The sequence below is a fragment of the Delphinus delphis genome, chromosome 5 (assembly GCF_949987515.2).
Source record: "Delphinus delphis chromosome 5, mDelDel1.2, whole genome shotgun sequence".
Classification (NCBI taxonomy): Eukaryota; Metazoa; Chordata; class Mammalia; order Artiodactyla; family Delphinidae; genus Delphinus; species Delphinus delphis.
This window is the reverse complement of record NC_082687.1, coordinates 111644943-111670940: the sequence shown is the minus strand read 5'-3', so window position 1 is coordinate 111670940 and position 25998 is coordinate 111644943. Positions and strand designations below refer to the sequence as shown.

Genomic DNA, 25998 nt, shown 5'->3' with positions numbered 1-25998 from the left:
AAAACAGTGCTTCATAGTATATGCTTAGGTAGGAAGGAAGTAAACCTTAATCTTAATACAAATGAGTGTTTGTATTTTAGCTTAGCAAACTTTATATCTTAATTATTACCTTGTAAAACATCCACATTCCTTTTTCTTTTTTTTTTTTAGTCAGTTCATTTTACATTTTCTTTATAGGATATAGAACAGCTAATAATTGTTTAATATTTTTAGGGTTTTCAAGGACCGCGTCAAGTGCCGAAGAAAATGGTTATTACAGAAAATAATGAATCGGCTGTTTCATTTGAAGCTAAGAAGCCTGGTCCTATTTTTCTTCCTCCATTGTACAGCACACCTCCTTTGTTTTCTACATTTGGCAAGAAAGATATAAATAATATACCAACAGACCCTGAGAACATTGTCACTTACAAGAACAGAGAGAGAAATGGCATACCTTTTTCTTCACTTGTCTCTACTTCGTCCTTCAAGGTTAACCCAGAAATGCTATGTGAAGAAAATTATTTTTGCTCTCCTGTCAGTTTTGTAAATAAGCATTCAGATTCTTTACTGACCAATGAGCCCATGAAAAGAGATAGTTTGGTATCTCACTGTTTAGGAGTTTCACAAAATATTAGAAGCAAAGCCCAAATATTAGCTCTTCTGAAGTCCAAATCAACTAGTATGTCTAAGGAACTAAATTCTGAGATTACAGGACATTTCCCTCAGATGCAACCACAAGGAAGTTTAAAAATTCCTACTAAACCAAAGTGCTTAATTGAACAAGAAGAGTATGCTGAGGTGAAGAGCACAGAAAGTTTACACTACCAGCATCAATCAGAAAATACCATGAGAAATAAAAGCCGGTGGGCCATGTATTTATCCTCACAGAGTTCGCCTATACATTCCTCTACGGTAGATGGAAATGATATAGAAAAAAACCCCAAGGCCCAAGTTGGTAATTTAAACTTGAAAGACCTTTTGGTGCAAAAAAGGATACAGTTCTTTGAAACAGGTGCTGAAAATGGAAAAAACTATAACGAAGACAAGCCAGTAGATGATAATGATCAGACCTGGGATCAAGAAGGAAAATTAGAAATTCCTTCATTCTGTGATAGCAGCAGCTTACCAGTTACCTGTAGTAACGCAGAAAATGATGGCTTTTTATCAGAATCTGACATTCAAAAAAATAATAAAAGACCTCTTAATCAAAATGACCAGATGGGCATAAAAGGGTCAATTCTCATTAGAAAAAAAGCTCAGGAGATAGATATACGTGGAACACCAGAAAAGGAGTATAAACATCTACAAATTGAATCTTCACTAAGTAACAATTCTGGGATCTCTGATGATAATACGGACATATTTTCTAAAAGTAGTACTAATAATGAACTCCTTAATAATATTCATGAACCTATGAGTAATGTAACACAGCCACTTGTGGAGGTCACATTTAATCTAAAGAATTTTGAAACCAGTGACACTGAGGAGGAATCAGAGGAAAGCAACAGAATTTCCCAGGATTCAGAGGGTTGGGTGAAAGAAACTTTGGTTAATGACGGCAATTCAAGATGTGAGAATATAAGCTGTAAAGAAGTTGGCAGTGAACACTTGCCTCTCTCAACGTCTACTGGGGACAAACTATCAGAGACATTTCCCATGAAAGAGATTCTGCCATCACAGTTTTGTGATAAAACGTGTGTAGGTTTTGACAGAGGACCTTGGAAAGCTGGAAGCACTGGAAAAGAAATAGAGGAGGAGTGGAGTGACACATTAAGCAATTTTGACTCATCCTTAGAGTGGACTGATGATGTATATGCAGAAAATAATGAAGGCAGTAATAAATCTATTAGTGCTTCATTCCCAAATAAATCTGAAAGTATAAACACGAATTTACATATTCCTCATTTTTTAAACATAGCCACTCATCAGAATCCTGAAAAAAACCTATTTTCAGAACAGGCTCAGCCTCGGCCTTTTATTATGGGGAGTGACTTGGACAAAAATTCCAAACAGGTTTTACCATTAACCTCTAGCAGTGACAACAGTATCCAGCTATTAAATGCCAGTCAGATTCACTCTGAAGAATGTATTGCACTTGATAAATCACATACCCAAGTTTCCAATTCTTTGTTTTACCCTTTGGGAAAAAAACATCCTATTTCCAAAGACACAGAATCACATGTTCCTGAATCTGAAGACTTGGGAAGGACTAGAAGTTTACCCCAGGACCATATTGATGTAGAAACTGCTGGAGAAAGCAAACAATACTGGAATAATCCTAGACATTCTTCAGAACTTTCCAGATTAGTAAATAGCATTTCCCTATTAAAATCATTGTCTGAACACAGTACGGCTTTGGAAGGCTTGGAAGTATTGAAAAAGAGGAATACCGCTTTTAAACAACAAGGAACTCGGCAGACCGATGAGCCAGATAGCAATCCTGAAGGTTAGAATGTCATGTCTGTTTTGGATTGTTCTCTTTATAGTTCAAAGGATGAGGAGATATTTGCTCTGGAGGCTACATTAAGAATTACATGGTATTTAAATAGGTAATACATGTACTTGATAAAATCAACTGTAATAGAGGATAATATAGTGAAAAGTAAGTCTCCTTCCTACCACAGCCCTTCAGTCCACTCAGAATTAGCAGTCTTCTTCCAGAGTATTCTTTCAAAAATATGTGTATATAAGCATATATAGGCACATATAAGCAAATATGTGTGTGTGTTATAATCCATTCCTGTCGTTATACATTTTTGGTCATGTGCTAGGAGATACTTTTTTAAGAAAAACGTCATGAGCTCATATTGATATCTCTAACTCCAGTTCTAAACCACAGGGTTCTTCCTTTCTTCCCTTCATTCCATAATTGTGTTTCTTTATTCTCAGAGTGGAAAGGGTCCTGGTGCCCAGCAGCATCAGTATATTTACTTCCTCAATTCTATGGTGTGCACCAAATGGTTTCCAAATTGTTAAACCAATATCACTACTGGCAAAAAAATTTGTAAAGCTTACAAATTCCTTGGAGTTTTTCTTTGTTTCCATTTTTTTTTAAACTGGTTGTGTTTTGTTTCTTTGTTTGTGTTTAGAGTATATCCTGAGAGTATAGAGTTGGAGTATTATGTTCCAAAGTTATTGGGTACTTTTTTTCTTTACCGTGATTATGTTATCATTTGATATATAGTTAAGTTCATCGTCTATATTTCGTATGAGGATATAGTTGATTTATTCTTTAAAAAATTTTTTTTTCTGACTATGTAGAATATTAACTGAGTACAAAAATCAAAACTGTATAAAGACATATATTCAGATTCCTTCCTTATGCCTTCCATCCTATTCCTACCTGCTGTAGGTAACCAATATATCATACTTGTGGTCTGGTTTTTATTTTTTACTTTTTTGCAAAAATAGACACCTCCCGGTATAAATTCTTGTTTCCCTTTATTCAACATAAGATACTGTGCTCTGTATTCTTTAGCACCTTGATTCTTTTCACTTAATAATATATCCTGGAAATCACTACCTATCACTTCATAGGACTCATCCTCATTTTATTTGTTTATAGCTATATAATATTTTACTGTGTGGATGAACCATCATTTTTGCAACCAGTCTCCAGTATTTTGCTATTGCAAATAATGTGACAATAAGTAACTTTATATATCTGTATCTATATAACTGTATGGACTTTTTGCATGTTACTGCAGGTATGTCTTCAGGGCAAATTCCTAGCAGTAAGGTTGTTGGGTAAAGTTGTGTCTTTGTTAGATACTTCAAAATTCTCTTGAAGGAATCATACCATTTCTCATTCCCACCAATAATGTATGAGAGTGCCTGTTTCTCCATAGCATTGCCAGTAGAGTATTTTGCCAAGCTTTTGAATTTTTACCAATCTAATAGATGAGAAATGAGAGTGTATTTTAAATTTGTATTTCTTTCACTACAAGTGAAATTGAGCTTTTCATATGTTTAAGCATCATTTGTATGTCTTTTTTCATGAATAGTCTGCTCTACTCTTTTGTCCAGTCTTTTGATGGTTGTTGGTCTTTTATTCTCTTTTACTTGGAAGAGCTCTTTATGTATTAGAAATAGCAGCCCTTTATCTATGTTGCAGATATTTTCTTTCAGTATGTCATTGATTGGTCTTTTGACTTGGCTTGTGGAACGTTGCCAATAGCATTTTTTTTAAGAAAAATAATATTATAGGACATAAATATTATGTACACATGAATGTGAATGAACAGTGTACTCAAAAGTTAAAATTGAACTCTTCTTTGAATATCTCAAGGAATCCCTGAGAAAAATAGGAATAAATTATTGTACCTAGTAAAATGTTTCTTTCAAATGTAGTTAAATATGATGACTATTATTACAGTTTATTTTCTTTTTTTAAAAAATAAGTTTATTTATTTATTTTTGGCTGCATCAGGTCTTCGTTGCTGCTTGTGGGCTTTCTCTAACTGTGGCAAGTGGGGGGCTACTCTTCGTTGTGGTGCGCGGGTTTCTCATTGTGGTTTCTTCTGTTGCGGAGTACGGGTTCTAGGCATGCAGGCTTCAGTAGTTGTGGCATGCAGGCTCGGTAGTTGTGGATCACGGGCTCTAGAGCGCAGGCTCAGTAGTTGTGACGCATGGGCTTAGTTGCTCCGCGGCATGTGGGATCTTCCCGGACTGGGGCTGGAACCTGTGTCCCCTGCACTGGCAGGCGGATTCTTAACCATTGTGCCACCAGGGAAGTCCCTACGGTTTATTTTCTAAAAAATTAAAAATAAGAAGAAACCTATTGAAAAATAAATATGGGTAGATGTAGTTATGCAATGTCATATAAGGATATAAATTCCTAATATGAAGGTTTAGAAATTACAGAATTTAGTTTTGGGAAATTTATTCTTTTTTCTCATCAAGTTGGAAAAGAGGATTACAGTTGATTCTCATTATTTGTGGTGGTTGTGTTCTATAAAGTTACCAAACAGTGGATTAGTGAAAAATAGGCCATTGCTTTTTGGAGAAATGCAGGGTTAGGTTCCTTCAAACCTCTGGTCAGAACATTTTCATCAACTGATCAGTACAAAACCTTGTTTTATGTGTGTTTTCATTTAAAGATTCCTTATTTAATATATATTGGTGATCGATTAACACTGAACTTATGACCAATAGCACTGTAACTAACTCATGCCTGAATGAAACTTACCACATGTTTCCTACATAAGGGACGTCAGAGCCTTCTTGCACTTAGGAACACTAGGCAGCACTATGCTTAGGGAACATTTTAAATAGCAAAGTCACCAATAAAAAGCCCCCAAATATGAAAAATGTACTAAGTAGATCACAAGAAGGACACTTGTTTGTAGCATGAGGGCTGGAATTAGAAGGCAGAATGTCGCCTTGTTCTACCTCAGCTGGGAATGTGCATGTCAAGCAACTCACTTTTCGTAGCTCTGCATGTCTGCAGATGACCTCAGAAACACAGTATTGATTTGGGGGTTACAAATAAATTTTAGCAAGTAGGCGGAATCTGTGAATAATGAGGATTGACTGTATTTTCTGACATAAATATATTTCTCTAAAAATGATTAAGTTGGTTTTCTTGAGACAATTTGAGAATTGGAATTATTTTTATTGGAATATAGCAAATGACTTCATGGATTTTAATACAGAATTAGAAAAGAATCTGTTTTACCACCATTTTAGAATGTGTGAAAGTGTTAAAAAACATTTTCTCGGGCTTCCCTGGTGGCGCAGTGGTTGAGAGTCCGCCTGCCGATGCAGGGGACGCGGGTTCGTGCCCCGGTCCGGAAGGATCCCACGTGCCGCGGAGTGGCTGGGCCCGTGAGCCGTGGCCACTGGGCCTGGGCGTCCGGGGCCTGTGCTCCGCAACGGGAGAGGCCACAACAGTGAGAGGCCCGCGTACCGCAAAAAAAAAAACATTTTCTCCATTATCTTCAAGTTTTTGTGAGATGGCTGGATATATTTTAGAAATGTTAATTTAGAATTTTATTCTTAAGTGAAGGCAGTAAAGGGAAAAATAATTTTCATCCAGTGCCTTTTTAAAATTCCTTTTATAAATAACCTCAAGTTCCAAAATGCACTTATTTTTGTTTCATTTGGTATAGTCTGAATGTTTACAGGAAAATAATGAAACCAAAAGTAACAATTGGCAAAAAGTGAAGTTTGCACTGGATATGGCTTTTTTTTTTAAGTTATTGAATTTTTTTAAAATTAATTAATTATTTTTTGGCTGCGTTGGGTCTTTGTTGCTGTGCGCGGCCTTTTCTCTAGTTGTGGTGAGCGGGGGCTACTGTTCGTTGCAGTGCATGGGCTTCTCATTGTGGTGGCTTCTCCTGTTGCAGAGCACGGGCTCTAGGCGCGCGGGCTTTAGTAGTTGCAGCACGCGGGCTCAGTAGTTGTGGCTCACAGGTTCTAGAGTGCAGGCTCAGTAGTTCTGGCACACGGGCTTAGTTGCTCCATGGCATGTGGGATCTTCCTGGACCAGGGCTTGAACCCGTGTCCCCTGCATTGGCAGGCAGATTCTTATCAACTGCACCACCAGGGAAGCCCCATGGCTATTTTTTTAAACGGTAGTTATCACGAAAATTATAGTCTTATTGGTGACTTTGCAAGAAACTGAGATTATTGAATTTCTTTTAAGGGAAAAATCCCAATTTAAACAGATACCTGATAAGGTGGTTTGGCCTAGCCACCCTGTCCTCCTTTTTTTTTCCTTTATGCACTTTCCTTTCTTTCTTTTTTTTTCCTTTTTTCCTGTAACATCTTTATTGGAGTATAATTGCTTTACAGTGTTGTGTTAGCTTTTGCTGTATAACAGAGTGAATCAGCTATATGCATATGTATATCCCCATATCCCTTCCCTCTTGCGTCTCCCTCCCACCCTCCTTATCCCACCCCTCTAGGGTGTAGCACAGCACCGAGCTGATCTCCCTGTGCTATGCAGCTGCTTCCCACTAGCTATCTATTTTACATTTGGTAGTGTATATATGTCATTGTTACTCTCTCACTTTGTCCCAGCTTACCCTGCCCCCTCCCCATGTCCTCAAGTCCATTCTCTACATCTGCATCTTTATTTCTGTCCTGCCCCTAGGTTCATCAGAACCATTTTTTTTTCTAGATTCTATATATATGCGTTAGCATACTGTATTTGTTTTTCCCTTTCTGAGTTACTTCACTCTGTATGACCAACTCTAGGTCCATCCACCTCACTACAAATAACTCAATTTTGCTTCCTTTTATGGCTGAGTAATATTCCATTGTATATATGTGCCACATCTTCTTTATCCATTCATCTGTTGATGGACACTTAGGTTGCTTCCATGTCCAGGCTGTTGTAAATAGTGCTGCAATGTATATTGTGGTACATGACTCTTTTTGAATTACGGTTTTCTTAGGATATATGCCCAGTAGTGGGATTGCTGGGTCGTATGGTAGTTCTATTTTTAGTTTTTTAAGGAAACTCCATACTGTTCTCCTTAGTGGCTATATGAATTTACATTCCCACCAACAGTGCAAGAGGGTTCCTTTTTCTCCGCAACCTCTCCAGCATTTATCGTTTGTAGGTTTTTTGATGATGGCCATTCTGACTGGTGTGAGGTGTAACCTCACTGTAGTATTTTTGTTTGTTTGTTTGTTTGTTTTTTTGTGGTACGCGGGCCTCTCACTGCTGTGGCCTCTCCCGTTGCGGAGCACAGGCTCTGGATGCGCAGGCTTAGCGGCCATGGCTCATGGGCCCAGCCGCTCCGCGGCATGTGGAATCTTCCTGGACCATGGCACGAACCCGTATGCCCTGCATCAGTGGCGGACTCTCAACCACTGCGCCACCAGGGAAGCCCTGGATTGGATTGTTTGTGTTTCTGATATTGAGCTGTATGAGCTGCTTGTAAATTTTGGAGATTAATCCGTTGTCAGTTGCTTCATTTGCAAATATATTCTCCCATTCTGAGGGTTGTCTTCGTCTTCTTTATTTTTTCCTTTGCTGAGCAAAAGCTTTGAAGTTTCATTAGGTCCCATTTGTTTATTTTTGTATTTATTTCCATTTCTGTAGGAGGTGGGTCAAAAAGGATCCTGTTATGTTTTTTTGTTTTCTTTGTGGTACGCAGGCCTCTCACCGTTGCGGCCCCTCCCGTTGCGGAGCACAGGCTCCGGAGGCGCGGTCTCAGCGGCCATGGCTCATGAGCCCAGCCGCTCCACAGCATGTGGGATCCTCCTGGACTGGGGCACGAACCCGTGTCCCCTGCATTGGCAGGTGGACTCTCAACCACTGCACCATGAGGGAAGCCCCCCTTGTTATGTTTTATGTCATAGAGTGTCCTGCCTACATTTTCCTCTAAGAGTTTTATAGGGTCTGGCCTTACATTTAGGTCTTTAATCCATTTTGAGTTTATTTTTGTGTATGGTGTTAGGGAGTGTTCTAATTTCATTCTTTTACATGTAGCTGTCCAGTTTTCCCAGCACCACTTATTGAAGAGGCAGTCTTTCCTCTATCGTATACTCTTGCCTCCTTTATCAAAGATAAGGTGACCATATGTGTGTGGGTTTATCTGTGGGCTTTCTATCCTGTTCCATTGATCACTGTTTCTGTTTTGTGTCAGTACCATACTGCCTTGATTACTGTAGCTTTGTAGTATAGTCTGAAGTCTGGGAGCCTGATTCCTCCAGCTCTGCTTTTCTTAAGATTGCTTTGGCTATTCGGGGTCTTTTGTGTTTCCCTACAAATTGTGAAAATTTTTGTTCTAGTTCTGTAAAAAATGCCATTGGTAGTTTGATAGGGATTGCATTGAATCTGTAGATTGCTTTGGGTAGTAGAATCATTTTCACAATGTTGATTCTTCCAATATAAGAACATGGTATATCTCTCCATCTGTTGGTTTCATCTTTAATTTCTTACATCAGTGTCATAGTTTTCTGGATACAGGTCTTTTGTCTCCTTGAGTAGGTTTATCCTAGGTATTTTATTCTTTTTGTTGCAGTGGTAAATGGGAGTGTTTCCTTAAATTCTCTTTCAGATTTTTCATAATTAGTGTATAGGAATGAGAAAGATTTCTGTGCCCTAATTTTGTATCCTGCTACTTTACCAAATTCATTGATTAGCTCTAGTACTTTTCTGGAAGTATCTTTAGGATTCTCTGTGTATAGTATCATGTCATCTGCAACAGTGGCAGTTGTACTTCTTCTTTTCTGAACTGGATTCCTTTTATTTTTCTTATCTGATTGCTTTGGCTAAAACTTCCAAAACTATGTTGAATAATAATGGTGAGAGTGGGCAACCTTTTCTTGTTACTGATCTTAGAGGAAATGGTTTCAGTTATTCACCATTGAGAATGATGTTGGCTGTGGGTTTGTCATATATGGCCTTTATTATGTTGAGGTAGGTTCCCTCTGTGCCTAGTTTCTGGAGAGTTTTTATCATAAATGGATGTTGAATTTTGTCAAAAGCTTTTTCTGCATCTATTGAGATGATCATATGGTTTTTTTCCTTCATTTGTTAATATGGTGTATCACGTTGATTGATTTGCATATATTGAAGAATCCTTGCATTTCTGGGATAAACCCCATTTGATCATGGTGTACGATCCATTTAATGTGCTGTTGGATTCTGTTTGCTAATTTTTTGTTGAGGATTTTTGCATCTGTGTTCATCAGAGATATTGGCCTGTAGTTTTCTATTTTTGTGACATTTTTGTCTGGTTTTGGTATCAGGGTGATGGTGGCATAGTAGAATGAGTTTGAGAGTGTTCCTCCCTCTGCTATATTTTGGAAGAGTTTGAGAAGGATGGGTGTTAGCTCTTCTCTAAATGTTTGATAGAATTTGCCTGTGAAGCCATCTGGTCCTGGGCTTTTGTTTGTTGGAAGATTTTTATTTATTTATTTTTTGTGGTACGCCGGCATCTCACTGTTGTGGCTTCTCCCGTTGTGGAGCACAGGCTCCAGACGCGCAGGCTCAGCGGCCATGGCTCATGGGCCCAGCTGCTCCACGGCATGTGGGATCCTTCCGGACCGGGGCACGAACTCACGTCCTCTGCATCGGCAGGCGGACTCTCAACCACTGCGCCACCACAGAAGCCCCCTGTTGGAAGATTTTTAATCACAATTTCAATTTCAGTGCTTGTGATTGGTCTATTTATATTTTCAGTTTCTTCCTGGTTCAGTCTCAGAAGGTTGTGCTCTTCTAAGAATTTGTCCATTTCTTCCAGGTTTTCCATTTTTTTGGCACATAGTTGCTTGTAGTAATCTCTCACAATCCTTTGTATTTCTGCAGTGTCAGTTACTTCTCCTTTTTCATTTCCAATTCTGTTGATTTGAGTCTTCTCACATTTTTTCGTGATGAGTCTGGCTAATGGTTTATCAATTTTGTTTATCTTCTCAAAGAACAAGCTTTTAGTTTCATTGATCTTTGATGTTTCCTTCATTTCTTTTTCATCTGTTTCTGATCTGATCTTTATGATTTCTTTCCTTCTGCTAACTTTGGGGTTTTTTTGTTCTTTCTCTAATTGCGTTAAATATAAGGTTAGGTTGTTTATTTGAGTATTTTCTTGTTTCTTGTGGTAGGATTGTATTGCTATAAACTTCCCCCTTAGAACTGCTTTTGCTGCATACCATAGCTTTTGGGTTTTTCTGTTTTCATTGTCATTTGTTTCTAGGTATTTTCTGATTTCCTCTTTGATTTCTTCAGTGATCTCTTGGTTATTTAGTACTGTATTGTTTAGCCTCCATGTGTTTGTATTTTTTACAGTTTTTTTTTTCCTGTAATTGATATCTAGTCTCATAGCGATGTGGTTGGGAAAGATACTTAATATGATTTCAGTTTTCTTAAATTTAGTAAGGCTTGATTTGTGACCCAGAATATGGTCTGTCCTGGAGAATGTTCCATGAGCACTTGATAAGAAAGTGTATTCTGTTGTTTTTGGATGGAATGTCCTATAAATATCAATTACGTCCATCTTGTTTAATGTGTCATTTAAAGCTTGTGTTTCCTTATTTATTTTCATTTTGGATGATTTGTCCATTCGTGAAAGTGAGGTGTGAAAGTCCCCTACTATTATTGTGTCACAGTCGATTTCCCCTTTTATGGCTGTTAGCATTTGCCTTGTGTATCGAGGTGCTCCTGTGTTGGGTGCATATATATTTACAATTGTTATATCTTCTTGGATTGATCTCTTGATCATTGTGTAGTGTCCTTCCTTGTCTCTTGTAACATTCTTTATTTTAAAGTCTATTTTATCTGATATGAGTATTGCTACTCCAGCTTTCTTTTGATTCCCATTTGCATGGAATATCTTTTTCCATCCCCTCACTTTCAGTCTGTATGTGTCCCTAGGTCTGAAGTGGGTCTCTTGTAGACAGCATATATACGGGTCTTGTTTTTGTATCCATTCAGCCAATCTGTGTCTTTTGGTTGGAGCATTTAATTCATTTACATTTAAGGTAATTATTGATATATATGTTCCTATTACCATTTTCTTAATTGTTTTGGGTTTGTTTTTGTAGATCTTTTCCCTCTCTTGTATTTCCTGCCTAGAGAAGTTCCTTTAGCATTTGTTGTAAAGCTGGTTTGGTGGTGCTGAATTCTAATAACTTTTGCTTATTTGTAAAGGTTTTAATTTCTCCATCGAATCTGAAAGAGATCCTTGCTGGGTAGAGTAATCTTGGTTGTAGGTTTTTCCCTTTCATCACTTTAAATATGTCCTGCTACTCCCTTCTGGCTTGCAGAGTTTCTGCTGAAAGATCAGCTGTTAATCTTATGGGGATTCCCTGTATGTTATTTGTTGCTTTTCCCTTGCTGCTTTTAATATTTTTTCTTTGTATTTAATTTTTGATAGTTTCATTAATATGTGTCTCGGTGTGTTTCTCTTTGGGTGTATCCTGTGGGTGGTACTCTCTGCTTCCTGGACTTGATTGACTATTTCCTTTCCCATGTTAGGGAAGTTTTCGACTAATCTCCAAATATTTTCTCAGACCTTTCTCAGAACGCTGAGTTCCCCCCATCCTCCTTTCCATTCTGTAGGCTTGCCAGCTTTTTCTGTCTCAGAGTCTTTACACTTGTTCTGCCTTTCACCTGAACACCTTTACCCCTACATAGCTAGTTTTTTCTTGTCTTCAGGTTTCAGCATAAATGTTACTTCCTGTGAGAGATCTCTTCAGGTCATCCTGCTAGCGTTACTCTCTCTCATTTCACCCTGTGTTATGAAACCCTTTTGTATCACAATCTGAATTTATTTATCTTCTGTGTCCCTTTCTTTTCAAGGGATCTTGTTTGTTTTGTTCACTGCTGTTTCCCCAGTGCCTGGCATACTGTATTTTGGAAATAATTGTTATATTCCTTGTTTCACTCAGTTTTAGATATAAGTTTTTAAAAATTTTAGAGCACTACTATATTTATGATGAATAAGATAATTGGATTTTGTCCATTCTAGCTAGGAAACCATTGACTGCAGTAGTTTCACAAGCTATACCAAAGTCTCCTCATCTGAACCAGGATCCTCAACAGGTACATATTTTTCTGTCAGTATATTTATTATTTTGATATAGAATGTTCTATAATTTGTAATGATACTATAGAAATACAGGAGTCTGAAGCTATGTTGGTTCATGACCTCTCCTGTATCTTAGTGATTTTTTTTATTGCATTGCTTGGCCAAAAGAAACCTAGCAGTTCCTTTTATTTAGTTAGTAGTATTAAAAACTTAGTAATTTGGTAAGCATTTTGTCCTTTTTTTCCAGTGTTATTGAGTTATAATTGACCATATAACATTGTATTAGTTTAAGATGTACAACATAATGATTTGATATATGCATATATTGTGAAATGGTTATGATAAGCATTTTATTTTTAAATAAACACAGTTACTAATGGAATGCATGCACTTGTTGGGCACTGTGCAACTTCTCAAAGCTTGGAATAGATTCAGTTTCTGGGTCCACATTGATTTTTGTATGGCAATTGATTTTTATCATAGCCATTTCCTAAAACCCAGCTTCACAAAGATATGATGTCACTGACAGAAATGACGTGAAATCTGATGTTGAAACTGAACTACCTTGAGTTTGCAGTTTGTTCCGTTTCTCACAGATGTCTAATGACACTGTGTTTCCCTCAAATTTAAAATATCTTGTGGAGCCTCTGTTGAGTTCACTGTGGCACCCCAAAGTACCTTGTTATACCAGTTTGGGAACCATGGAAATAATATAAAAAGTAATAGTACTAATTAGGATGAAATGAAATTCTACAATAAGTTATCTAGGTTAGTGTTTCTCAGTGAAGATGCTTTTAGCACTTTTGAAGAGACAGTTCTTTCCTTGTTTCATTTACCCCCAGTTTGTATCATATTCTATTTTCCATATTACTGTTTTTTTAATAATATCAATTTTTTCCTCCTTTTTTTTTAAATACAGAAAAAGGTAAAGAAAAAATAAAACTTACCATACCACCTGGAGATAATTACTATTAACATTTCCAGCATTTTTGGCCTAATTTAAAAAATATGGTTAGATTGATAGGTACAAATAGTTTTATATCCTTTCTCCTTAATATCATATTGTATTTTCTCACATTATTAAGAACACTTACACATACCTTTTAAAGGTTACTTATCATTCCATCTCGTGGATATCCTTTGCTTTGGACAAACAGTTCCCTATTTTGGACATTTAGATCATTTCCAGCATTTTGCTTTTGTAAATAAAACTTTAGTAGATGTTTTTGCACATAAATTATTGTTTACGTTTAGTTATTTCCTTAGATTTGATTCTTAGAAATGGAACTGATAATTTGAGAGGCCAAGAACAACTTTCTTAGATTGTTGATATAAGTCAAATCAAAATATCTTAATGTTTTACAATATGAATATTTGTTTCATTTCATATTTACCAGTACTGAGATCTTTTAAAATTCTTCCTAAGTGAAATAGTATTTAATCAACACTTAGTTTTTATTTCTTTGATTATTAGTAATGGTGACCTTATATTTCTTACATCTAAAAAAATCTATATTTTATTTCTAAGTTACGATTACCTTTTGGCTTATCTTATATTAATGTTCTATTCCTAAGATGATGAAAGAAAATGAAGTTGAACCAAGTAAATCACTTCAGTCTTTGCAGGTGAGTTAACTTTTAAAATGTAACATAGCCAGAAATTGTATTCGTATATATAAGTATGGCATGTAGTTATACGTTTGTATTCTATATTGCCAGTTTTCAAATTTATTTGTAATTAGTTACCCTTTTATACTCATTTAGATGAGCCTACTGTCTTGTATAAGTGTCCTGTGTAGTCAGTAGAATTTGGGTAAATAACAAATATTTTATCATAAAGCTAATTTTTCAAACTTGCAAGCATTACCTAATCCAAGAATTGTCATTGACAATTACAACTGCATCTGCAGGCTCTGTTGCCTAGAACAGTACAAAATAAAACAAAATCCATTGTGGTGACTCAATCATTTTTCACCCTTATATTACAAGATCAAGTATAAAATAATGAACAGTCAGCAGCTGCTTACAAATGATCACATTCTTACTGGGTTTTTTTCACTTGAAAAAAATACGGTTTAGGGCTTCCCTGGTGGCGCAGTGGTTGAGAGTCTGCCTGCTGATGCAGGGGACACCGGTTCATGCCCTGGTCTGGGAGGATCCCACATGCCGTGGAGCGGCTGGGCCCGTGAGCCATGGCCACTGAGCCTGTGCGTCTGGAGCCTCTGCTCCGCAGTGGGAGAGGCCACAACGGTGAGAGGCCTGCATACCGCAAAAAAAAACAAAACAGAAAAACAGAAAAAAACGTTTTCAACTTTTTCAAGTATAATTATCACAAAGTATAAATTGCAAATTAACACTATCACTGTTTTTCCCTCCAGGATGAGTTGCCATTTAAATAAATGTCATATATATATATATATATATATATATATATATATATATATATATATATTTTTTTTTTTAAATAAATGTCATATATTTTTAAAGCAAAATATTTTATAATCTCAAAATAATGAAAAAGGTCTTAGAATCTTTTGCAAAAAAAAATTTAAATCTTTTTAGCATTAATATCAAAGTACAGTTGTGTTTTTATAATAGCTTTCTTGCTACAACTCTCTGAATCAAACTCTTCATACACACCTAGTGATAGAAGGAACTTTCAAAACTTAAAATTAGGGTGCGCTTAATATTTAATGCCACCTTCACCTTATTGCTGTAAGTGTGATTAGTCACACAAAGCAAAGGAGCTAGAAGATACAATATACTAACTAATTTTTTAAACTCACTATATTCAAAAATGCTAGTTCTAAAATATGAGTTGAATGTTTTTAAGAGCTACCTGATTGGCAGTTGTGCTTATGTATATTGTTATAAAAGGAAAGTGACTATTATTTGAATAAATACACTATTTTACCTCTTTTAGTGGCATATTTTTTCTCCATATTTGTTAAACATAAAGAAATTACTTCTACAGTTGAGTTCATTTTCTGAGTCTGTAGTTCATATTAGAAATTATGGCTATTTTATATAGTTACTTGATGAACTAAAAATGACTAGTTGCTGTTGTCTGTATCTTGTGTTTTATGGTGGCTAGAAGATGATTCTCTCTTTAAATAAACTATTACACTTCTTTAATTTTACACTAATTTTTGAATTAAATAATCTGCATTAACATAAATATTAGTATGGGATTTATAACATACCCAGCAATGTTAAAAAAGAATTCAATTAAAAGTTTAGAATTCCAATTTTCTAATATGCTGAGTTTTTAAATTAACTAGTATAGTACTTTCTCTGCTAGAGCACTCCTTTGCCGGGGGTTGCTTATTGTATGTATGTATATAGAGAAGCAAGATGGAGATGACAAGTATCATCATTTTGAAAGGGCAGACTTAACTTTAAGTTTGAGGAATATTTTCCCATCAAACTCATAAACACCTACAAAACTATTTTAGCTAACATACTTATTGATATTTTATCCTAGTTCTTTTCCTTGGGCAGTGAAGAAGAGACTGCTTTTCTAGCTGTTATTCCTAAACAAATGGAGAGAGAAACCTGTGACCCCAAGGTAAAATTTGTGAAGAATTGATTTTCTAAGCCACAGTGTTTTCCTGCTGTTTTTTTACACAACTGTCAGAGTTTTCATAAGCAGAAGATTAGTGAGCAAAATGAATTAACCTGGTTTTAAGAACAAGAGACACTAATGACTCCTACCCCTTTTTTTGGTCTTGAGCCCTCTCTCTGTTACTAATGAACTAATAATGCGTTATGTATGCATAGGATATCCTAGGGATTGGGCACAAAGATATGTAAAGTACAGTTAATGAATGTTCTGTGTAGAACAAAGTGAAGATGTTTATAACTTTTAATTCATTATAGTTTACTCCACCACTTTTACTTCAGGCTGAAGGGATAGAAGTATATATAACCCAAGCTCTGAGTAATGCTACCCACTCCACAGCAAAAATTGATAGAGACAACAGCATATAAATGGTTGGGTTTTATAAATAGTGATTCTATTCTTAAAACTCAACAGATCTCTGGAAAGGATCTACATAGCATCAAAGAAAGCAAGGCACCTGTTTGTTTGTAGAGAATTTGTATTCCACATGAAACAAAGCAGAAATATACAGTCTTTAAAGGTTTAGACTTTTTTTTATTGATATATGTTATGTTTTAAAATTCAAAATAATGTTTTCAACAAAACTCTTGTTTCAGAGGCAATTTAGTTCCTTTCAAATGTGTGATTTAGAATCCTCATTTTTAAATAAGAGAATTTTCAGATTATGTATTTTTGCCATTCTGTTAATTTATCAGTTAGAAATAAATTCATTCTTTATGTACATTCCTTTGACTCTACATACTCTTATTTTTCCACATTCTGGGTAGGCTTTGTCACCCTGCACAGAGTAAAAATCCTAGAACCCTCAATGGGGCAGCAGAGAAAGCCATCTGAAGTCTGAAAGCTTCAGACCAAGTCTCTGAGGGGGTGAAAGCACCCCTCTGAGGTACATGTCTGTCTTGGTACTCTTAGGCCTTTGTTCTCAGAGCTATAGGATCAGATCATCTGGGAAGCTGGGAACCCAGCATCCCTCTTGCTAATATTCTGATAGTTTACAAAACCCTTAAAGGAAAATGCTTCCTCTGTTCCTTCTCTCTTCCCTTCCTATTATCATGTGTTTATTGATTGCCTCCTGTATTCCAAGCATGGTATTAAATGCAGGTGATATCCTGATGAAGCAGAAGCGTCTTTGCCCTCAAGGAGCTTGCAGTACAGTTAGTATACAGATAAGAAGAAACTTCATTGTAGTGTAATGTGATGTCTACAATGGAAAGTTGTGGGGAATTCCCTGGCAGTCCAGTGGTTAGGACTCCACGCTTTCACTGCGAAGGGCCCGGGTTTGATCCCTGGTCAGGGAACTAAGACTCCACAAGCCATGCAGTGTGGCCAAAACAAAAATAAAAAACCAAAAATGTTGTGTAATGTATAGTGGAAGCATAGAGGAAGGAGCACCTGTGTCTTTCTGGCTTAATCAACCCATTATCATTACACTCCTTGTGTTTGTAAAAAAATAAAAAAAAAATCATACTTATTAATGTTGACCTTGAATGCAGTTAAATCACTGCACTTTATTTATTTTTTAATGTTTTATTTATTTTTATTTATTTATCTTTGACTGTGTTGCTGTGCGTGGGCTTTCTTCTAGTTGCCACTAGCAGGGGCTGCTCTTCGCTGTGGTGCTCTGGCTTCTCATTGCAGTGGCTTCTCTTATTGCAGAGCATGGGCTCTAGGCGCGTGGGCTTCTGTAGTTGTGGCATGCAGGCTCAGTAGTTGTGGCTTGTGGGCTTTAGCGCACAGGCTCAGTAGTTGTGGCACATGGGCTTAGTTGCTCCGCGGCATGTGGGATTTTCCCGGACCAGGACTGAAACCCATGTCCTCTGCATTGGCAGGCGGATTCTTAATCACTGTGCCACCAGAGAAGCCCCAATCACTGCACTTTAAATTAGTCTACCCTTAACATATTTTAGGATAATAGGAATATTTCCTGGTTTTCAGTATTAGTCTCTTAGTAATTATTTACATTAACTAATATTCAATAGAAAGCCGAATTATGCATTATTTTCTTTGTATGTGTGTATTGTAAATATGTATACTTATGTAATACTCATTTTTAATAATTTACTATAGCCTGTTGAATTTCAAGGGCATCAAGTGAAAGGATCAGCTGCTAGTGCTGTGATAGTGAGAGGACACAGCTCACAGCTTGAATGCAGTCAGTTTCCAGATAGCATTGTGTATGAAAACTGCACGACAAACAGTTGTTTTTTGACACCAGAGTTGCCTAGCACTTGTATGCAGATTGACTTCTTTCAGGTAAAAAAAAAAAAAGTATATATATATATATATATATATATTTAGTTTATTTAATTTATTTATTTTTGGCTGCATTGGGTCTTCAGTTGCTACGCATGGGCTTTCTCTAGTTGCAGCGAGTGGGGGCTACTGTTCGTTGCAGTGCGTGGGCTTCTCATTGTGGTGGCTTCCCTTGTTGCGGAGCATGAGCTCTAGGCACGCGGGTTTCAGTAGTTGTGGCACGTGGGCTCAGTAGCTGTGACTCACGGGCTGTAGAGCACAGGCTCAGTAGTTGTGGCACATGGGCTTAGGTGCTCCGTGGCATGTGGGATCTTCCTGGACCAGGGCTCGAACCTGTGTCCCCTGCACTGGCAGGTGGATTCTTAACCACTGCACCACCAGGGAAGCCCTTAAAAATATTTTTATAGCTGCATCTTGCCAAATCATTTTCTTTATGTCAATACTAAATTTTGTAAAGAGAGTATATTTAAATCTTTGTACAGTTGTAAGTTAAAAAAAAGTTTAGTAAATTGACAAGAAATATCATATCTTAAATCAAACTAAATAAGACAAAAATATTTGAAAGATTTACTGCCTTTTTAGGATCAGGAATTTAAAGGATTACTTTTCACTTCAGACAATAGTAGAAATTTATGACAAGAACAGATAGGCAGATTACATATAGAAAATATATTTAACAGCTAGCAGATTTTTTTTCCTTCTAATATCCACCCCTCTCCCCACTAAGTAGGACACCAAGTACCTCTCATTGCTACCCAAATAGAAAAGGTTATGGAGAAAGGATGTATGCATATATTTGAAACAGTAACTGTTAAAGAGACTTTTTTAAACTTTTCCCTTTTTTATTAAAGCATAATGCACATACAAAATAAGTGCACAGACTGTAAGTGCTCAGCCCAATAATTACCACAAAGTGAACACACCCATGTAATCTCCACCCTTAAGAAATAGAGCATTACCAGCATCTCAGAAGTACCCCTTCTGCCCCCTTTCAATCACTACCCCTTCCATTCTCCCCAAAGATAACCACCATTTTGACTTATAATACCATATATTAGTTTTGCTTTTAAAACTTTAAATAGAGTAATACACAGTGTTTTGTGTGTGTGTCTGCCTTCTTTTGTTCAACATTGCAGTTTTGAAATTCATCCATGTTGTTGCTTGTCGCTGTAGTTTATTCATTTTCGTTGCTGGTGTAGGATTCCATTGTGTAAATACACCCCAATACATTCTTCAGTTGTTTAGGTCGTTTGCCTTTGGAGGTTATCACAGATAATACTGCTGTGAATAATCATGTACTATCGTGAATGTGTATACACATGACATGCTTCTGTTATTTACACTACCTAGAAGTGTGATTATTGAGTCACTAGATATGCATGTCTTTACTTTTAGTAGATAATGCCAAACTGCTTTCCAAAATGGTTATTAGAGTTTATATTTTCTATCAGGAATGTATGAGAGTCCCCATCACTCTACATCTTCATTAACACTTGGTGCTGACAGTTTTTTGTTTTGAATTTTAGCTATTCTGGTGGGTATGTAGTGTTATTTCATTGTGGTTTTAATTTGCATTTTCCTGCCTAATAATGAGGTTAGGACCTTTTTGTATATTATTAGCCTTCTCTGTAATCCTCTCTCATGAAGTGTTTGTTAAGCTTTCTTCCTCAGTTTTTTTTTTTTTTTTTAATTTATTTATTCACTTATTTACTTTTGGCTGTGTTGGGTCTTCGTTTCTGTGCGAGGGCTTTCTCTAGTTGTGGCAAGCGGGGGCCACTCTTCATCGCGGTGCGCGGGCCTCTCACTGTCGCGGCCTCTCTTGCTGCGGAGCACAGGCTCCAGACGCACAGAGCTCAGTATTTGTGGCTCACGGGCCCAGTTGCTCCGTGGCACGTGGGATCTTCCCAGACCAGGGCTCGAACCCGTGTCCCCTGCATTGGCAGGCAGACTCTCAACCACTGCGCCACCAGGGAAGCCCCCTTCCTCAGTTTTTAATTGGCGTGCTTATCTTCCCTGACTCTGACTTATCTTTCATTCTTAATGATGCCTTTGATGAATGGAAGTTTATAATTTTCAATACAATACAATTTATCTGTTGTTTCCTTTCTGATTATTGCTTTTTTGTCTTATTTTAGAAGTCTTTCTCTACCCTAAGGTCATAAAGATACTCTCATGTTATCTTGTAGAAGCTTTATTATTTTGCCTTTCACACTTTGATCTGTAATTCACCTATAATTGATTTTTTTTTTTTTTTTTTGCGGTATGCGGGCCTCTCACTGTTGTGGCCTCTTCCGTTGCGGAGCACAGGCTGTGGACGTGCAGGCTCAGCGGCCATGGCTCACAGGCCCAGCCACTCCGCAGCATGTGGGATCTTCCCGGACCAGGGCACGAACCCGTGTCCCCTGCATCGGCAGGCGGACTCCTAACCACTGCACCACCAGGGAAGCCCTTCGCTTGGATTTTTAATGTTATATTTAGTGGAATATTCTTTTATATTTATTTGAGCATAGTGTTTTATTGTATATCGTACTGTTTTGTTTTCTTGTCTTTCTGTGAACACAATACTTTTTATTAACCTTTTTAAATTTTTTAATTTAATTTTATTTTTTTATACAGCAGGTTCTTATTAGTCATCAGTTTTATACACATCAGTGTGTACATGTCAATCCCAATCGCCCAATTCATCCCACCCCAGCCCCCCAATGGCATTCCCCTCTTGGTGTCCATACGTTTGTTCTCTACATCTGTGTCTCAACTTCTGCCCTGCAAACCAGTTCATCTGTACCATTTTTCTAGGTTCCACGTATATGCGTTAATATACAATATTTGTTTTTCTCTTTCTGACTTACTTCACTCTGTATGACAGTCTCTAGATCCATCCACGTCTCAACAAATGATCCAATTTCATTCCTTTTTATGGCTCAGTAATATTCCATTGCATATATGTACCACATCTTCTTTATCCATTCATCTGTTGATGGGCATTTAGGTTGCTTCCATGTCCTGGCTATTGTAAATAGTGCTGCAATGAGCATTGGGGTGCATGTGTCTTTTTAAACTATGATTTTTCTCTGGATATAAGCCCAGTAGTGGGATTGCTGGATCATATGGTAATTCTATTTTTAGTTTTTTAAGGAACTTCCATACTGTTCTCCATAGTGGCTGTATCAATTTTCAATCCCACCAACAGTGCAAGAGGGTTCCCTCTACTCCACACACTCTCCAGCATTTGTTCTTTGTAGATTTTCTGATGATGCCCATTCTAACTGGTGTGAGGTGATAACCTCATTGTAGTTTTGATTTTCATTTCTCTAATAATTAGTGATGTTGAGCAGCTTTTCATGTGCTTCGTGGCCATCTGTATGTCTTCTTTGGAGAAATGTCTATTTAGGTCTTCTGCCCATTTTTAGATTGGGTTGTTTGTTTTTTTAATATTGAGCTGCCTGAGCTGTTTATATATTTTGGATATTAATCCTTTGTCTGTTGATTCGTTTTCAAATATTTTCTCCCATTCTGAGGGTTGTCTTTTCATCTTGTTTATGGTTTCCTTTGCTGTGCAAAAGCTCTGAAGTTTCATTAGGTCCCATTTGTTTATTTTTGTTTTTATTTCCATTACTCTAGGAGGTGGATCAAAAAAGATCCTGCTGTAATTTATGTCAAAGAGTGTTCTTCCTATGTTTTCCTCTAAGAGTTTTATAGGGCCCGGTCTTACATTTAGGTCTAGAATCCATTTTGAGTTTATTTTTGTGTATGGTGTTAGGGAGTGTTCTAATTTCATTCTTTTACATGTTGCTGTCCAGTTTTCCCAGCACCACTTACTGAAGAGACTGTCTTTTCTCCATTGTATATCCTTGCCTCCTTTGTGATAGATTAGTTGACCATAGGTGTGTGGGTTTATCTCTGGGCTTTCTATCTTGTTCCATTGATCTATGTTTCTGTTTTTGTGCCAGTACCATATTGTCTTGGTTACTGTAGCTTTGTAGTATAGTCTGAAGTCAGGGAGTCTGATTCCTCCAGCTCTGTTTTTTTCCTTCAAGACTGCTTTGGCTCTTTGGAGTCTTTTGTGTCTCCATACAAATTTTAAGATTTTTTGTTCTAGCTCTGTAAAAAATGCCATTGGTAATTTGATAGGGATTGCATTGAATCTGTAGATTGCTTTGGGTAGTATAGTCATTTTCACAATATTGATTCTTCCAATCCAAGAACATGGTATTTCTCTCCATCTGTTGGTATCATCTTTAATTTCTTACATCAGTGTCTTACAATTTTCTGCATACAGGTCTTTTGTCTCCCTAGGTAGGTTTATTCATAGGTATTTTATTATTTTTGTTGCAGTGGTAAATGGGAGTGTTTCCTTAATTTCTCTTTCAGATTTTTCATCATTAGTGTATAGGAATGCAAGAGATTTCTGTGCATTCATTTTGTATCCTGCAACTTTACCAGATTCATTGATTAGCTCTAGTAGTTTTCTTGTGGCATCTTTAGGATTCTCTATGTATAGTATCATGTCATCTGGAAACAGTGACAGTTTTACTTCTTCTTTTCCAATTTGTATTCCTTTTATTTCTTTTTCTTCTGTGATTGCCGTGGCTAGGACTTGCAAAACTATGTTGAATACTGGTGGTGAGAGTGGACATCCTTGTCTTTTTACTGATCGTAGAGGAAATGCTTTCAGTTTTTCACCATTGAGAATGATGTTTGCTATGGGTTTGTCATATATGACCTTTATTATGTTGAGGTAGGTTCCCTCTATGCCCACTTTCTGGAGAGTTTTTATCATAAATGGTGTTGAATTTTGTCAAAAGCTTTTTCTGCATCTATTGAGATGGTCATAATGGTTTTTATTCTTCAGTTTGTTAATATGGTATATCACATTGATTGATTTCCATCTATTGAACAATCCTCATATCCCTGGGATAAATCCCACTTAATCATGGTGTATGATGCTTTTAATGTGCTGTAGGATTCTGTTTGCTAGTACTTTGTTGAGGATTTTTGCATCTATATTCATCAGTGATATTGGTCTGTAATTTTCTTTATTTGTAGTATCTTTGTCTGGTTTTGGTATCAGGGTGATGGTGGCCTCATAGAATGAGTTTGGGAGTGTTCCTTCCTCTGCAATTTTTGGAAGAGTTTGAGAAGGACGGGTGTTAGCTCTTCTCTAAATGTTTGATAGAATTTACCTGTGAAGCCATCTGGTCTTGGACTTTGGTTTGTTGGAAGATTTTTAATCACAGTTTCAATTTGATTCCTTGTGATTGCTCTGTTCATATTTTCTATTTCTTCCTGGTTCAGTCTTTGAAACTTATACCTTTCTAAGAATTTGTCCATTTCTTCCAGGTTGTCCATTTTATTGGCATAGAGTTGCTTGTAGTAGTCTCTTCGGATGCTTTGCATTTCTGCGGCGTCTGTTGTAACTTCTCCTTTTTCCTTTCTAATTTTATTGATTTGAGTCCTCTCCCTCTTTTTCTTGATGAGTCTGGCTAATGGTTTATCAATTTTGTTTATCTTCTCAAAGAACCAGCTTTTAGTTTTATTGATCTTTACTTTTGTTTTTTTTGTTTCTATTTCATTTATTTCTGCTCTCATCTTTATGATTTTTTTCCTTCTGCTAACTTTGGGTTTTGTTTGTTCTTCTTTCTCTAGTTCCTTTAGGTGTAAGGTTAGATTGTTTACTTGCGATTTTTCTTGTTTCTTGAGGTAGGCTTGTATAGCTATAAACTTCCCTCTTAGAACTGCTTTTGCTTCCTCCCATAGGTTTTGGATCATCGTGTTTTCATTGTCATTTGTCTCTAGGTATTTTTTGATTTCCTCTTTTATTTCTTCAGTGATCTCTTGATTATTTAGTAATGTATTGTTTAGCCTCCATGTGTTTGTGTCTTTTACGTTTTTTTCCCTGTTATTCATTTCTAATGTCAAAGTGTTGGGGTCAAAAAAGAAGCTTGATATGATTTCAATTTTCTTAATTTTACTGAGGCTTGATTTATGACCCAAGATGTGATCTATCCTGGAGAATGTTCCGTGCACACCTGAGAAGAAAGTGTAATCTGCTGATTCTGGTTGGAATGTCCTATAAATATCAATTCAATCTATCTGGACTATTGTGTCATTTAAAGCTTGTGTTTCCTTATTAATTTTCTGTTTGGATGATCTGTCCATGTAAGTGAGGTGTTAAAGTACACCACTATTATTCTGTTACTGTCGATTTCCTCTTTTAGAGCTGTTAACAGTTGCCTTATATATTGAGGTGCTCCTCTGTTGGGTGCATATATATTTATAATTGTTATATCTTCTTCTTGGATTGATCCCATAATCATTGTGTAGTGTCCTTCCTTGTCTCATAACATTCTTTATTTTAATATCTATTTTATCTGATATGAGTATTGCTACTCCAGATTTCTTTTGGTTCCCATTTGCATGGAATATCTTTTTCCATCCCCTCACTTTCAGTCTGAATGTGTCCCTAGGTCTGAAGTGGGTCTGTTGTAGACAGCATATAGATGGGTCTTGTTTTTGTATCCATTCAGCAAGCCTGTGTCTTTTGGTTGGAGCTTTTAATCCATTCACGTTTAAGGTAATTATCGATATGTATGTTCCTATGACCATTTTCTTAATTGTTTTGGATTTGTTTTTGTAGGCCCTTTTCTTCTCTTGTGTTTCCCACTTAGAGAACTTCCTTTAGCATTTGTTGTAGAGCTGGTTTGGTGGTGCTGAATTCTCTTAGCTTTGCTTGTCTGTAAAGCTTTTGATTTCTCCATTGAACCTGAATGAGATCCTTGCCGGGTAGAGTAATCTTGGTTGTATGTTCTTCCCTTTCATCACTTTAAGTATATCATGCCACTCCCTTCTGGCTTGTAGAGTTTCTGCTGAGAAATCAGCTGTTAACCTTCTGGGAGTTCCCTTGTATGTTATTTGTTGTTTTTCCCTTGCTGCTTTCAAGAATTTTTCTTTGTCTTTAATTTTTGCCAGTTTGATTACTATGTGTCTCGGCTTGTTTCTCCTTGGGTTTATCCTGTATTGGACTCGCTGCGCTTCCTGGGCTTGGGTGGCTATTTCCTTTCGCATGTGAGGGGAGTTTTCGACTATAATCTCTTCAAATATTTTCTCGGGTCCTTTCTCTCTCTCTTCTTCTTCTAGGACCTATATAATGCGAATGTTGTTGTGTTTAATGTTGTCCCAGAGGTGTCTTAGGCTGTCATCATTTCTTTTCATTCTTTTTTTATTCTGTTCCGCAGAAGTGAATTCCAGCATTCTGTCTTCCAGTTCACTTATCCATTCTTCTGCCTGAGTTATTCTGTTATTGATTCCTTCTAGTGTAGTTTTCATTTCAGTTATTGTATTGTGCATCTCTGTTTGTTTGTTCTTTAATTCTTCTAGGTCTTTGTTAAACATTTCTTGCATCTTCTTGATCTTTGCCTCCATTCTTTGTCCGAGGTCCTGGATCATCTTCCCTATCATTTTTCTGAATTCTTTTTCTGGAAGGTTGCCTGTCTCCACTTCATTTAGTTGTTTTTCTGGGGTTTTATCTTATTCATTTATCTGGTACATAGCCCTCTGCCTTTTCATCTTGTCTGTCTTTCTGTGAATGTGGGTTTTGTTCCACAGGCTGCAGGATTGTAGTTCTTCTTGCTTCTGCTGTCTGCCCTCTGGTGGATGAGGGTA

General features: G+C 36.8%; 1 protein-coding gene across 1 annotated transcript in view; it reads left to right on the top strand.

Moving 5' to 3' along the window:
- The window catches only part of ZGRF1 (zinc finger GRF-type containing 1), a 71113-nt gene that overhangs the window by 13761 nt on the left and 31354 nt on the right, over positions 1-25998 (top strand). Inside the window, exons 6-10 of the mRNA XM_060011839.1 lie at positions 214-2425; positions 12402-12475; positions 14037-14087; positions 15946-16029; positions 18151-18336. Coding sequence (XP_059867822.1) covers positions 214-2425; positions 12402-12475; positions 14037-14087; positions 15946-16029; positions 18151-18336 — 2607 coding nt within the window. The remainder of the gene's footprint in view (positions 1-213; positions 2426-12401; positions 12476-14036; positions 14088-15945; positions 16030-18150; positions 18337-25998) is intronic.